The sequence below is a fragment of the Apaloderma vittatum genome, unplaced genomic scaffold, assembly GCF_000703405.1.
Source record: "Apaloderma vittatum isolate BGI_N311 unplaced genomic scaffold, ASM70340v1 scaffold39586, whole genome shotgun sequence".
In the NCBI taxonomy this organism is placed as follows: Eukaryota; Metazoa; Chordata; class Aves; order Trogoniformes; family Trogonidae; genus Apaloderma; species Apaloderma vittatum.
In genome coordinates, this window is record NW_009720847.1 from 40,513 (window position 1) to 63,480 (window position 22,968).

A 22,968-nucleotide genomic window follows, 5' to 3' on the forward strand; every position below is an offset into this window, starting at 1 on the left:
CAGGGGAAGAGTGTGAAGAGTTCTCCCTCTGCAGAGGAAGGAGAGGCAGAGGAAATGTGAGATGAGCTGACCCCAATCCCCCTTTCTCCATCCCCTGCGCTGCTGGCAGGGAGGAGGTGGAGAAATCAGGATGAAGTTGAGCCTGGGAAGAAGGGAGGGGTGGGGGGCAGGTGCTTAAGAATTTGGGTTTATTTCTCATTATCCTACTCTGATTTGACTGGTATAAATTAATTTCCCCAAGTCCAGTCTGTGTCGCCCATGACCGTAATTGCCGAGTGCTCTCCCCGTCCTTATCCCGACCCTCCAGCCTCATGTCTTATTCTCCCTCCCCCGTCCAGCTGAGGATGGGGGTGATGGAGGGGCTTTGGTGGGCACCGGGCATCCAGCCAGGGTCAAACTACCACAAGTAGTGACTGTTCGAAGCAAAATCTCTTGCAAAGACTTATCTGGTATGAAAATCTCCAAATCCTCCATTCAGCTGACAAATTATTGCAGGTGCTGTTAATAAATACTGTCTACTGTCAGCTCCCAGCAGGCACTGAGAAAAACCTGTCACTCTTGACCTGTATACAACATCAGTTTGATTAGTGCCTCACGGCTCATTAAAGGAAAATGAGAACTTAAAAGTTAAAGCATTTACATTACCACGATTCGCTAACACTATCATCGCAAGATCTGATATGCAACTTACATACATGAAAAAACCTGACTTTGCTTTGCCAACTTTCCTGATTCATATCTTAGCTTTGGCTTTGCTCGTTGCCATTTACTGCTGACAAAGAAATGACAGATACTGCAGGAATGACATCAAGGTCTAGAGAAGGCCTCTTCAAACAAATTGATATTATGAGAATGATGCCTGTGATTGTATTATGCAAAGACAGATTTTCCAAATAAACAGACTATTCCAAAAATAGCCAGTTAAACTGTCTCCTAACCAAAGAACAAAGCAGCCCGTTAGTCTGTTTCTGTTCAATTAGTTAAAATTCAATCATTTCATAGTCTCACACATTACCTGATTTAAACATGATTTGCATACAAATCAATGCCAGGCTTAAAATTGATAATTTTAACCAGTTGCTCCCCTTGCAGCTTGTCTTGTTGGGCACTTCAGACAGAATGTCTCCTGATAGACTGAACTAAAATAGTCCAAACGTTCCTTCTCAAGAACGATGCTTTCAGTGGCTTCTGACAGACCTCCTTTTCACAAGTGGTGAAATGTAGGTGTACAGTAGAATTACCAGCAGTGGTACAGCAAGGGATGTACAAATTTATGTACTTATTAAGTGACCTGGGATACTTAACAATAAAATATGTTTTGAATGGCTCAACTTAATCCGTGTGTGTAACCTACTGTCCTCGCCATTGGAACTCGTTAGCAGTCTGAGAGTTCCCAAATCTTAGAATTATTTCAGCAGTTTGGTACTCCCATGGCTCCATTTTGAAGTACTTAGCAGTGCACTGAATCACTGGCACAAGAACAGATCTTCCTGACTGTGCTTTTAGAATCAGACTCCAAGTTAGCCAAGGAGATGGCAATAAAGCAGAGCACAGCAGTATTTCCCCCCTGCCAGGAACCCGCAGGAAAAACACCCAGCACAGGAGGGGCTGGGACCAAAATTGAGCTGCAACAGTCTGTGAGCCTTGCCAGGACCAAGGACACAGTGAAGGTGTCCGGACTGGAGCAAGAGCTAAACAGAAGTGTTCCCTTCCCCTTGGTTCTGTGCTCTGAGCCACGGATTTATACAGTTCAAGCACGTACAAGCAAATGAGAACTCAGAAGATGAGGTTTTAGAACAAGGAGGAGTACCTGCATGTGGACTAAGGAGGCTTCAAAACCTGCGTTATTCTACTTCGCTATTTGTTTCTATAACAATCCCCTTCCTTTAACCACAAATCAAGCAATCCTTTAAAAATGCTGCCATGAATCAGTCAACGGAGTGATAAATCTGAATCACAGGAAAAGAAAGCAGCCAAACCTCTATCACCAGCATTAATCTTCACGTTTTTAGGGGGAAGACACAGTGTCACTTCCTTTAACTTGCGCTTGCTGACTATCAGGCTATCCCAAAGGGCTTCAACCTACTTGAAGGCTCCATTCCTTCCTGCGCAAATTTTCGTAACAGCTTGTGACAAAATAGGTGGCTCAGATAAAAAATTCCTGACCGTAGAAAAGCTACAAATGCTCCACTTCCACAGCTCTACATGCAAGAGCAAACAAGAGACGATCAATGCTTTAACTAACTGTGGTGCTTGCTGTGCCCTATGCAGGGCCACCAAGAGATGATGGGCAACCAGGACGCAGTCAATACTTAATGCAAGTAAACCAGAAAACTTCTCAGATAGGTCACAGCCCTTCCCTTCAGAAAGGCAAGTCTTCCCTTTGAGAAGTTTGGAAGAACACGTTCACTTCTCTAATCCTCTGCTCCTGCTCCACAAGCTATCACTTACAGGAAAAGAGTTGATTTGCGCTTAGAACACACCAAAGAAATATCTTTTACTTCTGTGCACTTTGGAAATCAAAATAATAAATTCAATATGGCAAATAAGGACCACTGGAAAAAATGCACGTTTATGGCTGGGTTTACCGATGACCTTGTTAAACTTTAAAGCACAGGAATATAAATGCCACAGATGATTTCTCCTCTACTAGTTCCACAAACAACAGAACTTCTAGACTGATTGGGTTATTCTAAGCTTCTTTTCAAAGTTTGTTGTTTTGATAAGAGGCAGACCAGAGTCTTTGAAAGAGAGTTGAACAGCTTTTTAGACCCCTCAAGTAATTGTAATTTTCAAGTAAAGTTCCCAAAGTTAATCACATCAAAGCATGCTTAAACATTCTCATGCCAAAAGGAGTTGGATACACGGGTCACACTTTTTTAAAGGAGTAAAGTAACAACTCCATGTTACTGGAATCACCAAAATCCTTTTGTAATTTATCTAAAAGTACTCATTGTAGTAGTTACAATTAAAGATACTTTATAAAATGCATCCTCTTTTATAAAAGTGTACTTTATAAAGTACTGCACTAGTAAGGGCATAAATTGACGTTAAATTACCACAGCAATTTCTTTGTTGCAAAACAAGCAAGTTTAATACCTCTTTAGGTCTAACAGCTGTGGGTTGCCTCACACTGGGTATCAGGAGCTGCTCTACAAAGCCAAGAAGAGGTTGCTGTGTCTGCCCTGGAAATCTGACCTCTCTGCTGTGCCAGGAGCCCTCCTAGCAAAGCAACCTGCACCCCCCAGTGCTTTTAAGCACATTTTCCTGAAGACCTGGCACAAAACCTGGTTTTCTGGGTGCACCAGGAGAATTACAGGAAAACTGTGAAATGCTCTGAGCTACGTCACTGAACAGCTTCACCGTGAGCTCGACTGTCCTGCCTGCGAGATCACCTCCCAGCTCAGAGCGGGGGCTGCTGGACCTGCGTGCGGGAAACCCCGAGAGAAGTGGAACCAACGCCAGGGCAGAGACAAACACCCCGGGGCTGGTCTGGGAACCCAGGGCACAGCAAATTACTTCGACCTCTCAGTCTGCAGGACAGTGTCAGCCACAAGGATTGTGAGGGGCAAGTTTCTTCCCAGCCAGGTGGGAGATCCGGTTGCCACGCTCCTACCAAGACTAAGATGAGTTAGAGGCACGGGCTCCTCTTCTCCTCAATACCCTGGCAATGTGGGTCTAGTTCTTGTTTCCACACAGAAGACCCAAAGGAATCACTTAGCACAGTCTTAGAATGAACAATTCCCTGTTACTGGAATCACTGAAATCCTTTTGCAATTTACTTTCAAGTACTCACTACAGTAGTTACAATTAAAGATACATTATGAATCATAGAATCACAGAATCATAGAGTGTCCTAGGCTGGAAGGGACCTCAGAGATCATCTAGTCCAACCTCCCTGTCACGGGCAGGGACGCCTCTCAACTAGATCAGGCTACTCAAGGCTCCGTCCAACCTGGCCTTGAACACCTCCAGGGAGGGGGCAGCCACAACATCTCTGGGCAATTTATTCCAAAGTCTTGCCACCCTCGTACTGAAGAATTTCTTCCTAAGATCTAATCTAAATCTATTCTCCTTCAACTTAAACCCATTTCCCCTTGTCCTGTCAGTGGACACTCTTGTCAAAAGTCCCTCCCCAGCCTTCCTGCAGGTTCCCTTCAGGTATGAAATGCACCCTCTTTTATAACAGCTATGTGGTACACCGTATATACATTTCAAAGCACTGAAATTCAGCCAGGAAAGAATAGGGCAATGAGAAACATGCCCGACTTTCCCCTGCTTTCATAGTTATCCCCCTCCCATACTGCTGCAAGAAAGAAGAAGACAAGGAAGGGGCTAAATATCAGCAATTTGGTCATGGACGGGAGCAGCTGAACATGATTCAGTGTGACAAGAGGCACTGTGATTTGGCTAAACCATTTCTCAGGGCACTTTGTAAGGAGGATCAGCAGCATTATTCCTTTAATAGCCATGTCTAATGCAATAGCCAGCTGGGTTTTGTCCCAGACCAAGGTATCAGCATCAGGTCAGAAGGTAACATTCTGTTTACATGATTATTTCCTAAAGCACTTATCTTCTCCTCGGTGTGAAAGTTGACTTTTCTGTTTGTAAGGAGGCCCAAAGAATTGGGGGAATGGGAAAAATTAGCTACACTGAGCTGGAGCTGAATGGCCTGAAGTGGGAGGTCTGAGCGGGGCTGCGGCGGCGCGCAGCAGGACACCTTATTAGCCGCGTCATCGCAGTTCATTCAGGCAAGCCAGACCAGTGTCACCAGCATTCCCACACAAAGACAAAGTTCTTCACACAGTCTATAAACATGCCTCCCTGGCCAATTCATCCTAACTTGACACCGCTGAAAAGCGGGGCTCAAGGGTTTTGTTTTGTTTTTTTTCTTTTTTTTTAAACACAACAATAACATAACAAAACGAAACAAAAACCTTGCAGCTCTGCCAAGCAGGCTGAATGGGGGAGAACGAGGGACGCTGCCACGTTTCTTGGGAAGAAACAATCCAGGGGTCAGGCCATACTTTATTCAATGACCAAATTTTTATAATAATTAAATGTGTTTAAGCAAAATACTAGCTAATATGAGCGCTTCTGTACTTCTCGTATCACTTCCGGATTAAGACAGTATCTTTCCACAATCTTTATTTTTGCACATTACCCATGCAGAGGAATTAAAGGCAGGCTCAACTAACATTTCCCTGACAAGAGAGGATCTTACCCCAAAGAGGAATCTTTAGAAAGGGGTAAGAAAAAAAAAGCAGAAAGTGACTTGTCCAACCTTTCGGTGGGAGGCAGGAGCTAGCATGGAGGTAGCAGGTGACCTATGGATGACAAGATCACACAGCTTGCTTTTCCTTAGGTCTGTGACATCAGAAGTAACAACAGCTCCTGCAGTGACTTCTGGTGGGAAGTCAAGGAACGACGACAGTGAAACCTGTCTTCCACCACAGCCACCTTAACAAACCGAGGATCAAGGGAAGGGAAACGCTAGGGCTGGGCTGTACAAAACCCGACACGGGATCGCCGTGTGGCCTTTCAGATTTCCGCTGTTCCTATCCTCGCTACGTTTTCCTGTATAAGTTTTAGCCAGAGATCAGCTCGCAGACCTGCATCTCCAGAACTGGTTGGTGGGGGATCCGCCTCCAGCAGAGGTGCTGGAGAAAGCTGTGGAGCAGCTCCCGGCCACCCCTCCACGTGCTGCCCCCCTTCTGCAGCAGGGCCAGCGTCCCCCTCGCGCTGGTCTGCACTCTCAGATACACACATGAGAGAAATTCCAGAAAAATCCCCATCAATTCTGAATAAGTAACCTGGTGACTAAGTGCGCCTCAGAAGGTGTAATGTAAGTGCCTTCATTGGCATGCCTAAGGAGTTGTGGCACTGCCATTAAAAAGATAAAGTTTATCATATTTTTGTGCCTTGTTCTTTCTGATATAATAGCTAAAACCTATTAATAACACCAAAACATCTCAAAAGGTCAAGCAGCATAGAGCAAGATGAAGGGAATTGTCAAGAAGCTGAGGCAATCATCTTAGCACTCAAGACATTTGCCAGGGCTGTTTAACTAATATGTGATGTCCACTTTTAATTTCAATATAGTGCCATTTGGGCCAAAATGTTGTATTTTTTAATTAATTACAATGTCAGCAGCTATTAAGATTAAAAGAAAGACCACATCAATAATAAATACTTAATCCAAAGAAAGGATTACAAGAAGAGCAATAAAAATCAATTTTTAGAGCTGGAAAATTGTGACTTTTTCCTCACTTGACTGGTATTTTCATTATATTGACAAAACCATGATCTTACCTGACACTGACATTCGCCTAATGAAATAGCAGCCATGTATAATGATGCAGGTACTTGTCAGTTTTGGTACAGAACAATACATTGCTACGCACTGGTGCTACGTTACACAAGTATTTTCTTGCTCTTCATCTGATGTGAGAGAAAACAAGAAGAAGAAACCAGAGAACCTGCACATCTTTTTGAATCTTCCTTTATCATGGAAGATGAAAATTCTGCTGCATAACTTCTGGAACTCCTCCATGTTTGCAGCACTTGGTTACAAGAGGATTCCTGCCACATCTTAAACGGCACGAAGACTGGGACGGTCCAACTCCTGCCCACTGCTTGGCAGGGCTTGGACATGGGGGAGCTAAGCAAAAATCCTGTGTTCACTTAGTGTTAAACGTGCAAGGAGCAAGCCAGAAAATAACCAGGATACACAGCAACAGAATACTCGCCCCTGAACTCAGCAAGGCCAGGAGAAGTATCGCTTGTGACAAATCTGGAAGAATTCAGAATGGAGGCACCGCATGTCCTCAACAGCTCATGGCAACGGCGGCAGAACGGTTCAGAAATCTTGCCAGATTTGTATCTCGCCAGCCTTGCAACAAACGCTGTTCCCAGCTGACCTTGTGGGGACGGTGGCGTGGCTGACAGGGACAGCGGGGGGACGGGACACCGGCCGTGCCACGCATGGCACCCTGGGAACACCGGCACTCCCCTCGCCGGCCTGTGCCGCGGCCTGGCCCCCAGGGACTGGGAATCAAAAATAAAAACAGTCGCTTCTAGAAAAGGGTGATGCAAATTACTAGAAACACAGGAAGACTTCACTCGCAGAGGATCAGAAGATGCTTGAGGCTGAGGAAAGCTGTCTGGCCATGTGTCACACACGTCACTGTCAGCTCGGGCATGTACCCCTTTGGAAGTGGCACGGCAGCAGGCTGCTGCGCTGAGAGAGGAGCCAAACGTGACGGAGACATTGGAAGGGCTAAAGAGAAGGGGAAAAGCCCTCTCTTTGAAAAGAGCACACCGATTCAAAAAATTGAAGCTGTCAACATCAGGTCCGAACAAAACAAGTCCTGGTGGATTCGGGGGGAAGGGCAGAAGGGCCGTTTGCCTTGCGGGAGCAAGGAACTGAATCATCTGAGCTGCATCTTCAACCCTCCGGCGATGGGAGAAAGATGAAGAAGTAGTTGCAGCTATTTACCCGTCAGTCTGTGAAGAACATCTGCCCGGTCTGTCAACAACCACTTCAGCACTCACACGGACAGATGTGTGGCTACAAATGCTGGACATGCACCCGGCTACTTACGCGTTAAGGAGAATACGTCCTTCCAGGACACAGAACACAAGACTCAACAACAACCTTCCCACGCTGCGATCCTACCCGCTGGTGGGGGTAAAAACACTGAAGGATGGTTCCAGGCTTAGTGCCCACGGGCTCAGATGGAAGCAGAACGTAGCTCTTCAAACCATTTCTCCATTTTATAACTATCCGCTCATAGCATCATCTTACAGCGAGCATTGTAAATAAAATCACAATAGCAATTTATTTTCATTTCTCTGCAAATGAATAAAAATTGGATCAACAGCCCATAGAGATCCTTCTTAATTGAATTACAGCTATTCTGGAAGATTATATGGCTATAGGATAGAACATTTCAAAAGACACAAACCACAACGAATGCTGATGCAAGCGTCACCTTTAGCTAGACACTAATGACTGCTCTTTATCCAGCTCCAGACTCTCTAAGGAACAAATGACAATAAAAAGAGAAATACAGCTCACTGGGAATGTGGCGCATTCTGCACATTCTCATATAGGGCCATTTTCAGAGCAAAATCAAGCAGGCAACAAGTTTTTGGGGGCTTTTTTTTTTTCTTGAAGAGGCATTCTCTTTTTTCTCCAGCTGCCTGCCTTTAACCATGCAAGTTCTCCCGGGAGTGGTGTTTTTTCACAACACATCCGCTCCAGCCTGTGGTCACACCCGTTCTGGGTGACTACACAGACCCGGCAGCCCACTGGGGCAGCTCCAGGAGAACGCGTGACCGGGGAACAGGCAAAGAGGAGCTCAAGTCCTCTGAGGCGGAGGCTTCGTGTGCCACCAAACGCTGCCCCAGCTCACGAGCCGGCACGGCAATCCCTCTTGTGACCCACGCCCAGGACAGGGAGTTTGCTTTTGGGAAAATCCCTCCAGGAAATCTCAGGGCTTTTATTTTCAGCATTTCTTCTGGAAGAGCCACAACTCGATTTGCATTAGGCAAAGTGAAGAGTGACTTAGTGTATCCACTTTTTTTTTTTTTTTTAAGTGACACCCTTCTGCGGGACACCGGCAAGCTCTTAAAGTTCTGGAATTTGGATTGCTGAGTTTCCAGTAAGGTCTTTGCTTCCAAACCTGCTACGGTTTGTACAGTTCTCTTTTCTACCGTGAGAAAAAAAAATATCTTTAATTTATGAATTGAAAAATAAATGCTGCAAATTTAATTACTAACCTATTCAGTTACTATTTTAAAAAACCCAACTCTCAAATGCTGAAAATACATAGGAAGGACCTACGAGTTAGACTTTTTTAACAAATGCATAAAACACGCAACAGCTCAAGCCAGCATTAAAAGCAGAAGCAAGGAAAAAGTGTCTTGGACTGTATTTGACAGGTTGAAAGTAACAAGACAATTTTGCTGGATTTACTCTTTACAGAGCATATTATACAAACACACTAATTTTGAGAGCACTTAACCTTAGTTTAAAGGGGGGGATGACTGAATATTAATGAGATGAGCCTCAGGGTGTTTAATGAAAAGCTGTCTTTCTGAATGCGATCTAGGGCTTTAAACCTTTGTTAGCAGACAGTTGGGTGGAAGGTTTATCTGCCCTGGGAGTGCATTCTATCCGAACACACAAATTTCACTAACCGTCTGAAGGCACATGATTACAGAGAGTTTTCACTTGATGTGAAAATCACTGCTGCAAAATACAAATAAAATTAAAAGAAATTCCCCCCTCCCCAAGAAGTGAGCTACTCCGAGGATCTTCTCAAATGACCCAGATCTTTAGAGAGAAGTTTTCCTTTGCCTAGAAACTAAGTGGCTTTTCTTTTGCTCATTCAGCTGCTAGTTCTGGGAAAAGCCCAAAGAGAAACATTTAGATTGGAGGGGTCTTTGAGAAGATGTGACAGTTGACTGATGAGCATCCATAAAATGACAAAGAATAGTTGTGTGGAGCCGGTGCATCACATCGCCTCTCCCTGGGAAACTAATTGCTCTGAATTGTTAATAGTAACATTATTTTTCTGGCAATCATTTCTTTTGAATACCCAAAATGAGCATGAAACAGCTCCTTTGACCGGACATAAAAGTTAAATGTCCCAATGTTGATCAAATTAACTTCAGCTATGTGACAATGGACTATATTTGTGAGAAAATAATGAAGGGCACAAAGGGGAGCTTTATGCCAAGATTTCACAGTTGTAATGTAAAAATGTTTCTGTTGAACTAGGCCAGGGAGCATTTCAATAGGGAAACAGAAGAGCACTGTCACTTTCTTTAAAAAAAAACACATTCATTTTACGGATCTGAATGCTCTAGATAATTTCAGGAAGTTTAAATGGCTGGCACATCAAGGACCACAGTATCAGGCTAACATCCCACGTCCCCGTCCCTTGCAAACTCTCTTCTAATATTTTTAAGGACCCTATCCTACAGCTTCTGCTCATTCCCTAGCCAGGCTATTCAATTCAGTAGTCACTTTTCCCCAGGAAGCACCTAAAGACTAATATGCCAATTTGATTCCCTTATATGACCTATGCACAAGCATTAATTACAGCAGAAGTACGGAAGACAAAACTAAAATGTAAACTGCATTTCTTTTCTTACTCTCCTGTATAGCTTAAATCTTCCAAATTCAGAATATGCAAAAAAGCAAGCGTTATGTGATTGTACATGGCAATTATCCAAAATGGGCCTGTAAGACTTTTTTGCCTCACAAAATAAAAAGCAGGTGTTCTTAGCGTCATTTACACAGCAAATCCAGTTTTGATGCTATCTCTGTCTATCTGGAACGATGTAACTGGGTTTACGTTAGTGCTGACAAAGACCCATGACACATGCCAATTTTCTACATATATGTCATGTATATATTTGTAAATATACAAGCAAATATTTGCTTAACACCGGTGTAATTCCAACTCTCTCAGTCTTTAAAGAGTCTATCTGAGACCACATTTTCTTCACACTTCCTAAACAGCAAATATCAAACCCAATCTGGCTCAGCCCATACCAGCTAGCTGTCTTTCAAAGCATTCTTCTTGCTACAGAACTAATTTTTAGCATTATTAAAGCTAAATCACTTCAGAACACCATTATAAGATTAAACCTTTCTACTCCCCAAACACGCTATTATGATTATTAATAGATCCCTCGGGAGAAAACTTTTAGCGGCAACTTTAAATCATTCACTTGACACGTTTTCCTTTGTTTTTTCACCCCAACCCCTCCCCTTCTCAGTCATTTAGAGATGCTTTGCAGCTTCCTGCCTGCGTGGTGAAACCTGGTAGTTAAGATAATTTTGGGGAAACCAACTTCCCTGATGATTTAAACCAATGCCTATGAGCACTATTTGCAAACTCCTTTCTTTTTTTGTAGTTCAAACTCCTGCGATGATTTCACCTTACATGAAAAGGCTGTGCTTAACTCATGTTTATGAAGATGCAGCGCGAACAGTACCGGGCTTTCACTTACTCCCCCAGCGACCTGAATCAACTGTGAGAAGGTGTTTCTGTTTCATTCAGTGAAGGTTTAGCTCATTAAACTGTTTTCCTTCCCAGTATTGTTCACTGGGTTTGAACTGCATCGCTGTTAAATGCTCTTTAGCAGTTTAAAGGCTTTAAAGGAAAAGACTTATCAGTCTCTGTTTTTAACAGCACTAAATCTGCATTATTAGTTCATGCAGATAAGGGGATTTAAAAGCTCAGCTTGAAACCTCTCTCTTCGGTATTTATCTGACACTGCATAGTTCCAGTAGCTCAGCTGGAAATGTAGATCTATGAAGCTTTAAAGAGAGATTAAAGCCAAGAAAAGAAGTACTTTTCCCCCTATAGACGCTCTCACTTTCCCTTTTCCTAGTGTCTGAAGGAGTGACGGCAGACAATGGTCAAAGATGGTTCCCAAAACCCTCTGAATGGGGACACTGTTGGTGGTAGCATTCATTCAAAGTGAGCTTCAGTGTATTGTCCTCCCCAATCAGCAGATCAGAATAGAGTTTGCTGGTGGCTGCCAAAAGGTTAGCAATGCCGATGAAAGGGGTTTCCCATTATTCACTGCTCTTACAGAACTCCCCTTTTGTGCCAGGCAGCCCATCATTTCACTATGGAGGTCCGGATCTGCGGCTGGCTGCTCCCTCAAAATGAACAATTCAGCTGAATGCCGGCTCTCAGTAGTAGCGCGCAACCCAAAATCCAAGGGCTGCTTTTCTAAGGACAGGGGAGTCAGGGCAGGTTCTGGCAGTGTCACATTTTAATGATATACCATCATGACATCTCTGACCCACGGCTCACACTAATACTACAGTGCTATTACCTTACCCTCGCCAGGGCATCGTGGGAGGTCCAGAGCCGAATTTAGCTAATGAAGCACATTGTATGCTGTAAACAAGCATGCAATAAATAATGCAAGAGGCTTTTACAGGTTTGCTAAAGTTCCCTCGCGCAAAGTCGAAGAAAAGGAGAGGAGGCCAACGGAGCCAAGAAAAAATGAAATAAAAATAGGCCTTTCCCACACTGTTCTACCTAACAGAACTCAAAAATCTGAGTTTCAAACTGCACTGACCTTGCTGCATCCCTGTCCCCTAAACACGGGTTCTTTATAAACCACTGCACGCTACCGATCTGCAAACCTTCCACCTGCCTCCAGTGTCTTCTGATGCTTTGAACAGGTTTTACAAGCCATACAAGAGAAGACAGTCATACTGGACTTTTCCTGTTCATCCTTGTATCATCCCCGAAAGTCAAAATAAACGCCTGTTTTGGAGAAATTCCTACTTAGCCCTCTGCTGGGGTGCACAGGAAAAGCACTTCTTTAGGCGCAGCATCAAAAGCAGTCTCTTTTGCTGCAGTATCTGCCTGTCTTTAAATAAAACAAAACTTACAGGAAGAAATAAAACATTGGATAGAACGTGACTGAAAAGGTATTTGTACTCCATTCTGCATTTCAGAACCTTTCACAGTGAAAATCTACATAGGGAATAATGACAACGCCACGCACGCAGATCATTTTCAACGCAAGACTTGATTTGGTTCAGGAGTGTCTGCAACTCCCACGTCGCTGCCAGAGTATGCCCACGCAGAAACCGTTTTTTCTTACTCAAGAGTAAGTTGTCCTTTTTTCCTGACCTTAAAACTGTTAATCAGGGCAGATGTAAATTGTTGGGTGTTTTTGGGACTACCCTCCATATTGCATCACCCATCAGACGGATCAACTCTCCAACACCATTATAGACCACGATGCTGTTAATGACAGTGGTGACTGCACACAAACGCTGAGTGGCTGCTTGAAAAGTATCAGCTGCCAGCTGCACTCCGGTGGGACTGAGATTAAAACACCCCAGGTTTACCGTTGAGGGTGCTGGAGCTCATGACCTCTGAGGAGAAGCTGAAAGAGCTGGATTTGCTCAGTTTACGCAAAAGATGGACATGGAAGGATTTTGTTGCTGGCTTCATCTGGTAGTTGCAGAAAAGACAGAGCAGAGTCTTCTCAGCAACGTACACCAAAAGATGAAGGGCGACAGACACAAACTGCTTAGAGGGAAATTTTGACTAGATCTTACGGAGAAAATCAGAGTAGCCAAACACAGTAATGGGTGACCCAGAGAAGCTGAAAATCACCACGCCTGGAGCTTTTCGAAGCTCAGCTGGATAAGCCCTGAACACCTGCTCTAATGTTTAAGTCAGCCCTGCTCTGAGCAGGCTCCCAAGAGGCTCCCAGAGGTCCCTTCTGACCAGAATTACTCTATTATTCTGTAACTATAAATGTAGTTGAATGGCAACTTTATTAGATTCCATGCAGACTAACAAGAAGCCGATCTAGCTAACACATCTGAAAAATCAACCTCCTTTACAAGTTCTGGTGACTTCAGAGAGATTCTCCAATGTCTGCAATTTAGCTTAGAAGAATTAAGTGTCACAAACTGATCTGTAATTGGCACGGTCTAGAAAACTCTGATAAGAAGTGACCATTTTCAGTTCATAGAATAAACATCTCTATGTTTCTGAGTGTGCCTTTTGAAACATCTTTTTCACACTGCTTACGAACACAGAAGATTGAAAGAGGCTAGTAAAGGCTAATACATACCTATCAAGTACATAGCCAAGAGCCTTATGCCGTATTCCTGAGTAAACCGATGGGCTTGTTTCCCAAGCAATTAAATTGGAAGCATCATGGAAAAGATGAATGTTTACCAAGTCAAAGGCACTATGATAAAAAAGGAAAAAATAAAATGATTCAGGATAAAAGAAAAAAACATTTGTTGCATCAGCAAAGCATTCAACATAATAACACTTACTGTATTCTCTCTTATGTTACCTTAATATTTACTCACATGCAATGTGCAAATTAAGCTATCGTCATCAGAAAGTGGTCAAAGACTATCATCAAACTTATGACAACTCATCCAAAGGTAGGACAGCATCTAGGCTTTTGCTTAAAATATGCGTAATATGAAAACAAAAAGCTGTTTGTCAATTACAATTCACAGAGACAAGCCAATACATTTTTAAACCAAATCGAATGCATAAACAAACGACTGCAAGTTTATAAAGCTAGATATGTAGCAGAGTTGTGACTTTGCAATAAACAAAATGAAAAGCTATTGACAGGAGAATTTTACTGACATTAAAGACTAAATCCTACCACTGAGCTCCTTATCTGTCCCTGTGTGGAGAATGCCAAGATAATAGCGGTAAGTCTGCACAGCACTTCCCGCGAGGAAGAGGACACAGACTGTTTTAGCTCGGACTGCACCAGGAGGATCATCATGGGATCGTTTGTTCAGGTTGGAAAGATCTGTAAGATCATTGGGTCCAACCGTTACCCCAGCGCTGCCAGGTGACCACTGAGCCGTGTCCCTGAGCACCAGGTCTACCCGGGTTTGAAATCCCTCCAGGGCTGGGACTCCAGCTCTGCCCTGGGCAGCCTGTGCCAGGGCCTGACAGCCCTTTGGGGAAGAGCTTTTCCCCGACGTCCAGTCTAAATCTCCCCTGGCACAGCTTGAGCCCATTTCCTCCTGTCCTATTGCTTGTTACCTGGGAGAAGAGACCAGCCTCACTTCGCCACAGCCTCCTGGATTTCGGGGAGTTGTGCCAAGCCATGAGGGCTCCCCTCGGCCTGCTCTACTCTGGACTAGCTGGTCCCTGTTCCCTCAGCCACTCCTCGAAGGACCTAGCCTCAGAAAACCAGCAAAACTTGTAAAATTTCACAGCTCTCCTTCCTAACCTGGAAGGCAGGAATATTAACTCCTCCTTTGCTGCCCTGCAGTGACACAGGGACAGGCAGACACAGGGACAGAGATCCTTCAGCAGGCTGCAGTCTGGCTCCCCAAAGCTCATGTACGGGCATCTCCTGGCGGTGCACTCCAGAGGGAAACAGGCCAAGGGGTAATGGCTGCCTCAGCCCTGGGAGCTCTGCCCTCCAGGAGGAGCGGGCAGGAGCTGAGGACTGCTGTTGCAGTGCCTGCTGTCTGCCTTGTGGGATGGCCAAAGACTGACAGAAGGGAATTCTGAAAAGCATCATATTGCTTCCATGGAAAAACGATGGAATTTGGTTTGGTTGAGGACATGAGAAATGGGATATTTTGGAAGTTCCTTCTTAATGAAACAAACTTCAAATGCCCGTGAAACAGAAGTATCGTTCTTTGCCTCCTTGCTTGAGAGCAGAACTACAGAATCCTAGAATGGTTTGGGTTGGAAGGGACCTTAAAGATCATCCCGTTCCAAACCCCTGCCCTGGGCAGGGACACCTCTCTCACACCAGCCCAAGTGGCTCCAGGCCCCGTCCAACCTGGCCTTGGGCACTGCCAGGGCGGGGGCTGCCACAGCTGCTCTGAGCAACCTGGGCAGGGTCTCTCCACTCTCACTGTAAAAAAGCCCCTATTTATGTCCAGTCTAAACCTGCCCTCACTCAGTTCAAAACCACTGCCCTGCTCTAGCAGGTCCATGACTTCCTATGATCACCATGTGCCCATGCTATTTTACCATCCACTTACTGTGACAGCTATTTGTAGTTACATTCTGTGCATGGTTAGTGAAGAAGTTTCTCAACACAGGGACTTGAATTTGCTATGAGACTGCCCAACACTTGGCTGACTTTGGCTGGTAAGAGTATTTCAAACAGTAACAATACTGCCAGCCTTACAACGTACCGGTATGCAACTATATTCTTGTACCTTAAATCACTCCACACAATCCCACTTTTCACCGTGGCAGAAAATCATCACATGGAAGGAATTTTCTGTTAAAACCATGCCCAGAGAGAGGAATTTCCTATTGTCCCTTGTGTTAATCACACAGGAGGTGTCACTTGTAGCAGGCTGGGAGTCACCTGGAAGGCAAGCTATCTTTCCGAACTCTGCTGACAGCCAGGACACATCTGGGGTGGCAAACAGAAGGCTGTCCAGCTGTCACGGCCAAGTCAGCGTTCTGCTTTGCATCTGCTCTGCTTGTGGCTTTTTGTGTCCTAGAGACTTGGTCTGCATTTTTAATAACTCTATCGTCTCACTGCTTTGCTATTAAGTTCTTTTTCATCTCACAATGAAACCAGAAAGCCTGGAAAACTTTTCACACAAGATTTAGCAATACAGCCACCCCACTATCCCTCTGACAAAAGCCCCTCAGGAACGGAGGCAAAACGAACGTGTCGCAGCTCTAATACAAGTCCAGTGTCGCTGACACTTTCAGACAGGGTGGGGGCGGCCGTACCAGACCCATTTTCAGCTCCCTGTCCAAGCACGCTGCGACACCGTTCCTGTCTTTGGCAGCTCAGGCAGACTCCATGGACAAAGGATCTGTGTTGGCTCCCCTTCACAGACAGGCAGGCTCTTGGTTGTTCTGTCCGAGACCCCCTGAAACGATGTTGATGTCCAGAAACACTCCTCATCCACTGCTTCTTCACATCCTCCCTCTCGGCACCTCTTCTCTTCAACAGCAGCTGACTCTGCCGTGGGCCCAAGACCATGCAAACTAAACACAGAGGTGCTACTAGATAATGCAATAGAACACGTTCTTACTTCTCCGTGTCGCTGATGAACACGTCTGGGCTTAGCCCAGAGCCATCTATGGATTTCAAGCAGCTTCTCCCTAGAAAAGTCCACTGAATGTTCTCCCAGTGTCTTCTCTCCCCCTTGGTCCAATTAATGAGTTTTCAGTCCCCTTTGTGAGGTGAACCACGGCTCAGCCCCATCATCTGCCTCTATTACCTTGCGTGAGATTTCAGATTTAAAAACAGTTTTCCACCAATCATTTTGCATTTGAACAAAGAGATAAATCACACTGACTTTGCATTTGCAGTCCTGTGTGCGGATATCTCTTGCATGGGAATTCAGAGTGGAGGTAAAGAGCAACAGAGCAGGCAAACACACCTCATGTTCCAAAAGGAGCCTGCAGCCTGCCAGCAAGCAGAATGGAACAGGCTTTGGCAGAGAGAGGTGCCCAGCAGAAACTCCAGGGTGTGCACAGGGAGATTCTCCAGATCGTGACGGAGTAAAGGAAACAGATTTGGACACAGCAAGAAATGGCAGTCAGAACAGCGAATGCACGGCAACGCTGCACAGGTCACCAGGCGTCAGCATGAAGGCCTCTGCCGAAGATCCTGGTGGGTTTTTCTGGCTCAGGGAACACACTGTCTTGCCAAATGAACTCACAGAGACGATACAGCAGTCCTACTAACCTTTGCATCAAGATACGTAATTAGCACAGAACTACAAAACGTAACCTGGAGATGCTGGTTTGAGATATCCACTGCTGTCTGTCCAAAGGATGAGAGGAAGAGTCCCCACAGGACTCTCATGTCACAAGCCCAGCTCCTGTGTGAAGGCATCTCTGACACAACCCACCTGCCTCAAAACTCCTTGTCCTCAGCACTTGCTAATGAAGGATGCTCCACCTACAAATCTCCTGTCCTTGAATTAAAACTTCCATCATATCACCTGTTCTCCTGCAAATGAAACTGATTTTCTTCTGCTCTTTCTGCAGGGGAGACAGAGAGAAACCAGTCTCCCAGACGTGGCAAGACAAATTCTTCCAACTTCCACTCAAGTACTCCTACTGTTCCTGACTCTCCTGCTTTTTTTCCAGCTTACCTAAAGCCCAGCACTCAAAGCAAGAGTAGATTACTCTATCAAAGGCCTTGGCAGCACTTAATTAAGTAATTACCATACCCTCCCCCCTCCATGCTCTTCACATGATGTACCTATGAACACATCTCAGTAAGGTAACAATGAACCACATTCAATTTCTTCTCCCTTGAATTCTCTACAGTACAGGTAATAAGCCAGTTATTCCCCATGTTGTGTTTGTGCTTTTGAATTCTCCTCTCAACTGCTTTGCAATTCTCTGACTTTAATCTTGCAATCCTCCTTTCTCTAAAATGTTAAAACAAGTTTGATTGCTGATTCTGACCTCTGATATACTTGCAAACATTCCCAGGTTGGTGCCATACCTACAATTTCATAAATGTATTCGCTAGTCCATCCTCCCTACCAAATATAAACTAAGTACGTAAACTGTATTTAAGGCTGTAATGCACTCAGGGCACAATGTTGCACCTATTAACACAACACTAACAACTACTGGAACAGAAATAAACACAAGTACCCTCCCCTTATACTAAAAAAAAAGGCAAAAAATTGTGCATGTAGTTACATAGTTCTCTTTCATTTTTTCTTAAAATGGAATCCCTGAGTCCCCGCAGGATTCCTTAGTTCTTCATTCACATCAAAGACAAGCTAATGAAGAATACTTAAAGTGAAAAATCTGGATTCAAGTGAGGCAAGACTCAATCACAGATTTGGAAAAAGAGGTCAGCTCCGCGAAATCTTTTGAAGTAACTTTTTTTTTTGTTTCTGGAAGCCCTCTGGTTTTGGTACGAGGTATATTCTATACTGGTTTCCTTGGGAGGGAAAATTAAAGATCTCCCTTTAAGGATTCACACAAAAGTGGTAACAAGTCTGCTGGCTACATTTTTATTGACCTACTAGCATGTAGAAAAGATAGATCAAAAGTCATGGTTATGAAAATGGCCAGAACTTTCCTCATAGGCATATGCACATAGGTTGAGTTTAAACACCTGTCTTACCATGAGCAGACGCATCATGCTCCTAGACCTAACCAGGTGTATTCTCTAACCCTGTTTTCCATAGTACTTCACTTTCATTCTCCAGAAACTGTCCACAGTAATCTGTGAAATCTTCAACTTCTCACTACGAACACTGGAGATCTTGTCAGATCATGTGGATCATAATCACAGACTACCCTGGACACAGAACTACCAGCACAGCTCACCTCACTACAGACCAGAAAAAGTGTGAGCCTCCTCACCCTCACCTCCCAGGATACGCTTAGGGAACGTCAGTGTGGCGTATAAGCTGATCAGAACATCTGGCTACAAAATGACCCTTCCAAGAACTACCCTTTTCTAACACCAACCTGCAAGACAACGTTTCCTTTAAATCTATCTCTGAAGAACTTTTTTCTTGAAAAGGCCTAAAACCAAATTCTCATCATTTTTTCTGCAAAGACAAACAGCAACAGAACATGGAAAAGTCATGATGGAAGAGGAAAGGCCAGATGAGCCATTGGTGCTCAGCACCCACCTCTGCAGATCTCTACTGCTGAAAGCACACACCATGTCACATGGGTTTGGACAAATTAACAAGAATCTGCAGTATCCCATAACCACCTGCTTGTGTCAAAAGTTGGTAAAATGAGAAAATCTTCTCCTCTTTCATTTTTCATGACCTGTTTGCTTAATCTAATAAACGTGCTTGTGAAAACAAGCAAGAAGTGTTCAGCACTCAGAAGTTGGCTTGTGTGAACGTTCATCAGACTTGAAAATCAAACGGGAAAGAGAATGGAAAAATGTTAAACGTTCACATATGTTTAGGTGACTGTACATAAACGAGCAGTGAAGACCCAAACTATGAGCAAGTTGTTAAAAAAAAAAAAAGTCCAGATTTCCAGGTAGGACTAGAGAAATCTGAATCCTCTGTGGGTTTACTGAGCTCTCGGAAAATTTTCAGGATCTCTCAGGTACAGAGTTCTGCACAATCAGCTGCTCCCCCCATCATATACTATCACTATTGCTATTAGTACTGTTGTTAGTGAAAATGGGTTTTTCAAGCACAGACAGCAAATAACCTCAGAGTTAGGAAAAACACCTCTTGCCAACACTAGTTACACTGCTTCTCGCAGAGGCAGCAATCCAGCATGCAACACCACATTCTGATGTAGTTGCCTGCTGCCCACTGCCCCCACCTCTTCAGGCTGTTGGATGATCCCACGAGCAAAATAGGTTTGTTTCTTCTGTAGATTTTTACAGCATATCTGATGGGGAACTCTCTCTGCTTTGACGACAGCCAGGTTACGCTGTGCTTCAATGAGTTTCAGGCCTCGCCAGCTGGGACGTCTCCTCGCAGCCTGCGTGCCCAGGCAGGAGCTGTGCTGCCTCCACCAGACCTGCTCCCAAGCGTGGCGCTGCCTCGCTTTACGCCACACCAGCAAGGAAATAAGCAGCCTCACAGAAAACAGGACCATGCCTCGGCCTTAAAATGGGAAACCTGGCCTGAATGTGATGAGTACAAAGTTGTGTTTCAGTAAAAGTAACTTACTGGGAAAAAGACAATTTAAAAAAGCTGCACTACTGAACGGTAGGGTCCCTCCACTGACTTCATCCGAAGCTGGGCTGGGCTTAGAGGGCTGGCTTGGAGAGTTCATAGAGAACAACCTCCTTCCCCTGGCACCCCGGAGTGAGGGCTGCAGGCCCGGCACAGGTACTGCCCAGGTGCACCTGCCCAGGTACCAGCCTCGGCTGTACCAGGTGTGATGGGGAGCAGTTTCGAGGGGCACCTCTGGCTCCGCTTTGTGACTCCAGCGGCCCTGGTCACAGACACTAAGCTTTTTTGATCATGCTGTATTGAGAGGTTGCTTATGACCCTAATTATCCCATGCCAGTTGCACATACACATGAGTATTAACGTCACACTTTGTTATGCATCATTACAACTTACCGAGCATTATGTGTTCAGCAAATAATAAGGCAAAACAACTGTTTTGGAACGAGTCGGTTCTATGAATAGAATACCTTCTTCGAAACAGTTGTTAACAAAAGCATACATAATATATACATAATCAGAAAGAGCTTGAAGATGGAACTTACCAATCAGTAATACACCATCTTGTTCGAATGAAACCTTTTCTGGACCACTTGCACTGAAGAAAAAGCAAATAAGAATCAGTCACCTTAAATAAAGGGCTACCGTGAAAGTGTAGCACATGTACATAGAGAACAAACTAAAATTCTTCCACATGCTGTAACTAATAAGCACAACGCACCAACTGAAATACCTTGGGAACGTATATTGTGCCTCTTACGAGCCCTGAAATTATTTACATTTTTGATCTTGCAGCAGTTATAAACCTGCTTGTAAAATTAATATAAGCCCTGGCAGTTGTTTATAGATGAAAGATAACCAATTAGGAAAGCTTTACAACTGTATTTATGCTCAGCTTAAACCAGCAAGTTCTTACTGCCTATGCACAAGTGTCTTGGCTTCTTTGTAATTTTACCTGAACTGTAAAATGTCATCAGAGATTTACATCAAATTAAAATGAATGAGATCTGCTAGAAAGCTATTTCTCCTGCTGAGCCAACCCACCCAATATTTCTACAAAAGTTAAGGGGAATTTAAATAATGGTGAAACATTACATTTATCAAAACTGCAACGTTTGCGAGAAAGCCACAAATCAGCTCATGCCAACATATGGCACTTATGATACAGCAAAAGGATTTTTTCAGCACCACATCACAGCCACTGCCATAAATTACAACCTCCCACAAAAAGACACGATTCTGCATCCTATTTATTCACTGTTAACAATGAACATGGGGCTAGGCTAATGTTCGCTGGTAATGAATATTGCACCAGACAGGCCTAAATAACGATGCCAATGATTTTGTAGCAAAAGACTGCAACTCCTTATTACAAATAAGGTCCCAGCCACAGCAAAGCATCCACCCGACCAGGGGTACGGCTCTCCTGAGCCCCTCCTACGGCACAGCCTTTGGAACAGACTTGCCAGGTGGATTTACCCAGCTCGCTGTGAACAGATAGTCCTTGTGAAATTCTGGAGTCCAAAATACTGCTGAGACAGTGAAGCACCTCACAAAATGCGCAAGGGCTGTTTCTGAACCACACTTCAGGTAACAGTCCCCCATCTCCCAGCCTCTCCCCTCTTCAGGCACAACCAGGGGAACCACAGCCAAGAACCAGCAGATCCAACACCGCTGCTCTACCACGGCCCCCTCCCCTTGCAGCCCTCGCTGCACTCAAAACACGCTTACTAAGACTCTGAAGTGCTCACTTTACTGAATAAGTTACAGCTTATTCCTGAAAGCTTGAATGTGAAAACTATTCAGTGATACGCAGTTGTTCTATCCAAATCCAGGAAAACGTGCAACATCACTCGTAAATGACAGCTTAAGTCATTGATTACGTTCAACTTCAGAGCAATTGTGTGGAAAAGGCGTTACCTGCATGCCACAAAACTAAAAAGTAAAAATACGTACAAAACTTGTATGTAGTCCAGATTTTGGGAAACCTGTTTCCTGTATTTCTTACTCCAGGCGGCAATCGCAGAATCACCTTTCTTTGGGCTTGTGGCATCCTCCTACACAGACTGTTAGAGCCCGGTTTTACTGCCAGAGCCCAGCTGCAGCTGGGCAGCTGAGCTGAGGATCCAGCTGTGCTGCTCTGGCCAAGAAGGGCTGGAGGTTTCTCCTGCACAGCCTTTATCAGCTCTGTGTTGCTGCAGCCACGGGCAGCACAAGTACTCTCAGCGTTGTCAGGTCCCAGAGCAGTGACTAACAACCAAGTCCTCTCTGCAGTGAACCAGAATTCCCAATTCAATGCTGCAGACACACAATGAACAGCTTTCTTCTCTTCCTGACTTAGATCTTATTCAAAACCAAAACAACGAAAAAAGTTAAATGCTAAAGTAATCTCGATCAAAAATAGGGGAGCTCTGCCATTTCATTCTTATATGTAACTTTTAATTACTGAAGAACAATACACAGAACTTAAAATCAAATAGTCCATGCCTACGGCGTGGCCCAAGATAATGTCTTCAATCAAGCTGCCATTTTTCATTTGCTATTTTCCTCTCCGGCGACATGGTAGGTACGTCAGAAGATGTAACACTAAACCAACGAGATCATGTTGTTTAGAGCCATATCCAAGGACAGCGATCCCACAACTCGCCTGAGCCCCTCTTTCGTTGTTAAGCCTCATGGTGAAACCTTTTCCCAGATACTCCCGGCTCATCCCTCAAGGGCCACCCGTTGGCCACTGCCACAAGCAGCATGGTCGTCCATCTCCTCCCTCTTCTGCAGCACAGCCGGGCTCTCCGGCAACTCCT

At 44.5% G+C, this 22,968-nt stretch overlaps 1 protein-coding gene across 1 annotated transcript in view; it reads right to left on the bottom strand.

The window, feature by feature from the left end:
• The window catches only part of INPP5A (inositol polyphosphate-5-phosphatase, 40kDa), a gene marked incomplete at its 3' end in the record, with an annotated part of 57,224 nt that extends 34,350 nt beyond the window's left edge, over positions 1 to 22,874 (bottom strand). The window contains exons 1-3 of the mRNA XM_009871132.1: positions 22,812 to 22,874; positions 20,710 to 20,792; positions 13,636 to 13,755 (exon numbers count right to left, since the gene is read on the bottom strand). Of these exons, the coding sequence (XP_009869434.1) occupies positions 13,636 to 13,755; positions 20,710 to 20,792; positions 22,812 to 22,874 (266 nt within the window). The remainder of the gene's footprint in view (positions 1 to 13,635; positions 13,756 to 20,709; positions 20,793 to 22,811) is intronic.
• Between the last annotated feature and the right edge of the window lie 94 nt (positions 22,875 to 22,968).